Below are 5,230 nucleotides of genomic sequence, written 5' to 3'. Positions count from 1 at the left end.
ACTGCCGATGAACTGACAGTTATTATTATTCTTATATTATTCCCTATTTACTCGCACCAGTATAAGATAGTAACTATAATATAAGACTAGTGATGGGCAATGAATGGATCGATTTTCCGAAAATATCGCATTTTTAAAGAAATAATGCGATAATTTATTTGATTTTGGGCAGTCAATAAAAATGCTGAAAAAATTGTTTAAATTGTCAAGTGAAAAGCATTTATTCTCTTCAAGTACGTAGGCATTTCATCAAACAAATTAAATAAATAGAAGCAAATAAATGACCTTATGATCATACAAACCATAATTCGGGCAAAAGCTATTTTTACGATATCGCGATGTTAGAATACAAGTATATATTATATTCTTATAAAGTGTAACCATATTGTCAAACACTTTTTTCAGGAAATAGAAATTTTGTATTTTTATACCACGATATAATTATTCATCGCAAGGTCAAATTGTGAACTCTACCGTAAATCTGTACAATCCTTCGTTCGACTTTGCGATTAAGAAGGAAAAAAATATATTTGTCTTGTCCAGAATCTCAACTTTAGTCTTAAGAACAGTAATTTCTTTTTTATTACTTTGGTGTATTTTTGACCGTTTCAATTATAATCGATAATAATCGCACCAACTTGCCCTGCACTATTTTATTACGCATGCGTATTAGATTAAAATTTAAAATTAGTTCTTTTTATGTTTAACTGATGGCGTTACTATCGAATGACGAATGGATTTTAGGATGTTCAGTTACGTTGAACGATTATTTTACGATCTAAGTACTTACTCATAGTTCAAAACACAAAAACAAAAAGTTTTTGTAATTCCACATACATGACCCCATGCAACAATCCCGTATTTGAAATATTTTAGTCAGAATAAAAAGACCATGAGTTCGATAAGCAGTCGTGTAAGATTCATGCATTAAAAATTCCGAATGAGGAAAACGCCGGTGAAAAACTTTTGTATGCGAGTAAGCTAAGATGACGTTTACGTTAAGCAAACTCTGTGCACGCATATTTGCGTTTTTGTAATATACATACTAGCGTACTTTTAAAATCCGTGTCGTGTTTCTTACTTGTCACATATGTCAAACTGAATCGAATATCAAACTAAATTTTATTATATTACCAAATAATTTTCCGACGAATTTATCCCTGAAATGGCTGCTAATTTATCGTCCTGGTCACCTGACAAGAAACATAGTGATAAAGAAAGGTAACTTGAAATAGTGAATAGATTTAAAAATATTTTTCACCCTGAATTGTCGTCCATTAAATATATTTGCACATTTTTCCAGGTGGGTCTGCATCTACCCAGCATATTTGAATAGTAAAAAAACCCTTGCAGAAGGTAGAAAACTGGCAAAAGATAAATGTGTTGAAAACCCAACTCCTCAAGAAATAAGAGATGTTCTTATTTCTGCTGGAATGAAAGTCGGAGTTGAAAATAAGCTCTACCCAAGAGAAAGAAGCAAGGTAATCAACAATTTTATCAATATCCTTCGGGAAAACTTATTTCAATTTGGTGTCTAATAAATTACATATTGTATAATTGACATTTGCAATTTTACTACATGAAACCCTAGATTACGGCACATTTGTAAAATTTATTATGGACATCCAATATGTGGGAAGCACTGAAGCAACACATATAAAGAATGTAGTGACTAGCATGTATCCTGTTTTTTTTACTCATTTTATGTTCGTATTTTATATTATGTTCTGAAAAAACATTGTACATTTTTCAAATGTTTTTAGTAAACATTTTTGATAAAATGTGAGTTTTTCATACATTTTACGACAGTCCCGTATTAAGGTACATTGAGACAAGTTCTGTGGTCTAGGGGTTAAAGCCTAAAGTTTTTTTTTTCATACTGCCTTTATAGTGATTTTTGTTTTTAACTTTATTACCACTATAGACGGGAAAGGTATTTCTACTCGTTCGGTCAATTGATGCTTAAGGACGGGAAGGGTATTTTTACCTTCTGCCCCAGCCTCATTTCAAAGTCAGAATAGAAGAAATAACATATTTTATGTTTTTATGTGAATATTATGTCCTAATCTCTTTGTTAAGGTCTTAATATATGTACATAATTATGAAATCCCGTTGCCAACGATCTGCAGGAGTAAAAAACACCTGTTCGAAGTGTGTTAACTAAACATAATGCTCTTCCAACAATGGTCAGAAATAGTGAGAGTGAGATGATCTTTAGAAAAAAACTTAAAACACATTTGTTTGCAAAATCATTTCCACCATTATATTTTCCCCAATTCATTCACAGTGAAGCGCCCTTGAGGTAGTATTTTACGAAAATGGCGCTTTATAAGTTATCCAAATCTATTATTACTATTATTATTATATTGTGGTATTTATAATTTCCGTACAGGAGTTCCTTCAACGAGGTCGCATACGTATTCACCTCCGAAACGATGATGGTTCTCCGGTCAATCCCCAATACCCTTCCAGAGATTCTCTACTCCTTTATGTCGGACAAACAATCCCCAAACTTAAGACCCGACAAAACAAGTAAGTTTCCTATACATCATTAGATCTAACCTCTTGACCATTCTCTAGATTCCTGTGGTCCCCAACTCGGTTTTTTTCCTATTTTTTTGAAATTTTGCCTTTACTTAAGAGCATACTCTTAGGGTGGTGACTGACCGGAGCATTTCGCCGTAACGTAATGTTGTAACATCGCTCGCGGTGAGCATCAGCAAGCATCCGAAACTATAGATGGAGCGCTCGGCTCGGTGTACTGACTGCCTGAATACTTGCATTGTAACGTGTTACGTTACGACAAAATGGCTCCGGTCAGTCACCATCCTTATCCTTATCCTTAAGTTCTTATCGAAAACATGAAAAAATTTTACTGATTTAACAACTTGCCCAAATTTAATCACCCACTAACCTCTATTAATAACACTTACCATAGTTTTAAATAAGGAACTTAAAAAAATAAGTTTTTACAGTAAATTAAGCCTTAAAAAAGGTTTTCTCCTAAGAGTGAAAAGTATATACTTTATGAACGCAAATACACATACTTTCATATCCAATAGGAGATCTAATTCTTGGCAATACCAGAACGGGGCTACTTGGACTTTGAAGTGTTACTTGAGCCCAGTACAATAAAATTATTTAGATCGTGGTATCGATCGAAGTGTCTTGACAATAAGTGTCACCTGTCAGGGAAACAATGAATCATGTCAATACGTTCATTATTATAGACCAAATACAGATTTTTTTCGTACTGAGTTCAAGTAACACATCAAAGTTCAAGTAGCCCCGTTCTACGGTATAGGTTTTGTTTGAAATAATATTCGCGCATGCTTTTGAGTATTGGCATTTTTTAAATATATTTTATTCTTTACTTTGTTTATACTACATTTAGCATTTACATTACATTTACTTGGCACAATCAGGAATGTCAAATACTTGAAAGCGGCCGGGTCAGGAGTCGTAATAATCGTCGGGCATGTATGAGGAGATGCATGAATGTAGAAGAGGCAAAGAATGTTTGCAAAGACAGAGTGGTGTGGCGTTCGATTCTCTCTGCCTACCCCTGCGGGGAAGCGGCGTGATGGTTAGTTAATTAGTTAGTTAACTAATATTTAACTTTTATATCCTATAATCCTATACACATAACTATAATCTATTATTAATTAGTAGTATTTTTTAATCCTACATTAATATAATCTTCTTTTCCGTCTTAATTCATCGTGGAAGCAATGACTCTTCTCCAGTTATCCCTTGACTGCGTTGCACATAGCGCTCCAACCACTGAGGTGCCTGCTGCTGACTTCAGTCCATCATGTGGGGCATCTTGCTCTCCCTCTCTTCCCCTCCAGGCTACCGATTAGAACCAGTCATTCCAGGCTATCCTCATTGCCATGCGTAATGTTTTCAAAGAACTGGAGAATCCGTCGTGTACAGACAATATAATCACTTTACAATAATTAAAACATGTCTCTATAAATTAGCGACATAATCAATTGCCGTAGTATATGTACAGCCTCTGTTTGAAAATTCAACATACCATTTGGATTGTTATATGTCCATGTTCATATGAGAAATTTTGCATTTCACCACCGTTAGTTTATAATTCTTTAAATTGTAAATGAAAACACTTGTTTTTTACCACTTAAGTATTATATGTCTTTTTAACTACTATTTTCGGAAGCTACAGATGCTTCCATCTACGGATTTGAATATAAACTATAAAATCTGTACTAAAGTGGCGAAAAACAAGTATGTATTTTCATTTACAATTTAACCATGTCTTACCACAAAGTGAATGCCGAAACAAAAAATAATATCTTTATATTGCTTACAATTCTGTAAAATGTCAATCTAAGGGAACTTTCATATTTTTGCTAAAGCCACTTCTTAAATAAATTTTAAAAAAAAAACCTCATTCAATAGCCACTTATAGCCACTACTAGATTTACTTTTTGAGGCAAAGAAACTGTAAATAAATGTTTGTCATTTTTGCAGGTCTTCTGAACAACAAGTTCACCAGCAGCAGAATACATCACAAGCTTCTGCTAAAGCTAAAGGGAAAAAGAGGAGATAAATAACAATTGTCAGAGTTCAACTTTACTAGTTGTTTGCGAATGTTTTATTTTATATCTTTGTACAAAATATATAAGTTGGAAATGTATTCTGTCATATTAATAAAGAAAGTAATATCAAAACCATATGTTTAAATTTAATGTTGACATAATTATTGCATAAAAATACGATATTCAGGAAAACAATAATCATAATTGAAATAATTAATTCACTATTTACACACTTAGGACGGGTGTTTTTTACGCTTGCACTACTGGCGACGGGAATCGATAATAGCGTATTTATAGTTGGGACCTTAATAAAGTGACTGGTACATAATATTCATTTTATATTCAGACACAAAGATGGAAGCATCAGTAGCTTCTGAAACTAGTCGTTAAAATATATATAACTCAAGTGGTAAAAAACAAGTGAAAATAAAAAATAAATAAAATAAAATAAAATAAAACATTAAATGTGTAATTCCTTCTTTTCTGATTTGGAAAAGAGGCAGGCGCAGAAAGTAAAAATACCTTTCCCGTCCTTAAGTATCAATCGACCGAACGGGTAACCTTTTCCGTCCTTAGTGTGTTAACAATAAATATACAAAAATTGGAATATGAAAGAGAAACTGAATGAAATATTATTACTATTTATTTACACTAAGATGGCTGTT

General features: G+C 32.9%; 1 protein-coding gene across 1 annotated transcript; it reads left to right on the top strand.

The window, feature by feature from the left end:
* Positions 1-988: 988 nt before the first annotated feature.
* Positions 989-4,697, top strand: LOC148301514 (signal recognition particle 19 kDa protein-like). Its single transcript, XM_088273132.1, has 4 exons — positions 989-1,221; positions 1,304-1,481; positions 2,393-2,532; positions 4,498-4,697. The coding sequence occupies exons 1-4, from the start codon at positions 1,166-1,168 to the stop codon at positions 4,574-4,576; spliced, it is 453 nt and encodes a 150-aa protein (XP_088129258.1). The 5' UTR covers positions 989-1,165; the 3' UTR covers positions 4,577-4,697.
* Positions 4,698-5,230: the final 533 nt, after the last annotated feature.

This window comes from Brachycentrus maculatus, unplaced genomic scaffold (genome assembly GCF_059751285.1).
Source record: "Brachycentrus maculatus isolate JH-2025_06_01 unplaced genomic scaffold, ASM5975128v1 h1tg000553l, whole genome shotgun sequence".
Classification (NCBI taxonomy): domain Eukaryota; kingdom Metazoa; phylum Arthropoda; class Insecta; order Trichoptera; family Brachycentridae; genus Brachycentrus; species Brachycentrus maculatus.
The sequence above is the reverse complement of the archived record's forward strand: the minus strand, read 5'-3'. Positions and strand labels throughout refer to the sequence as shown.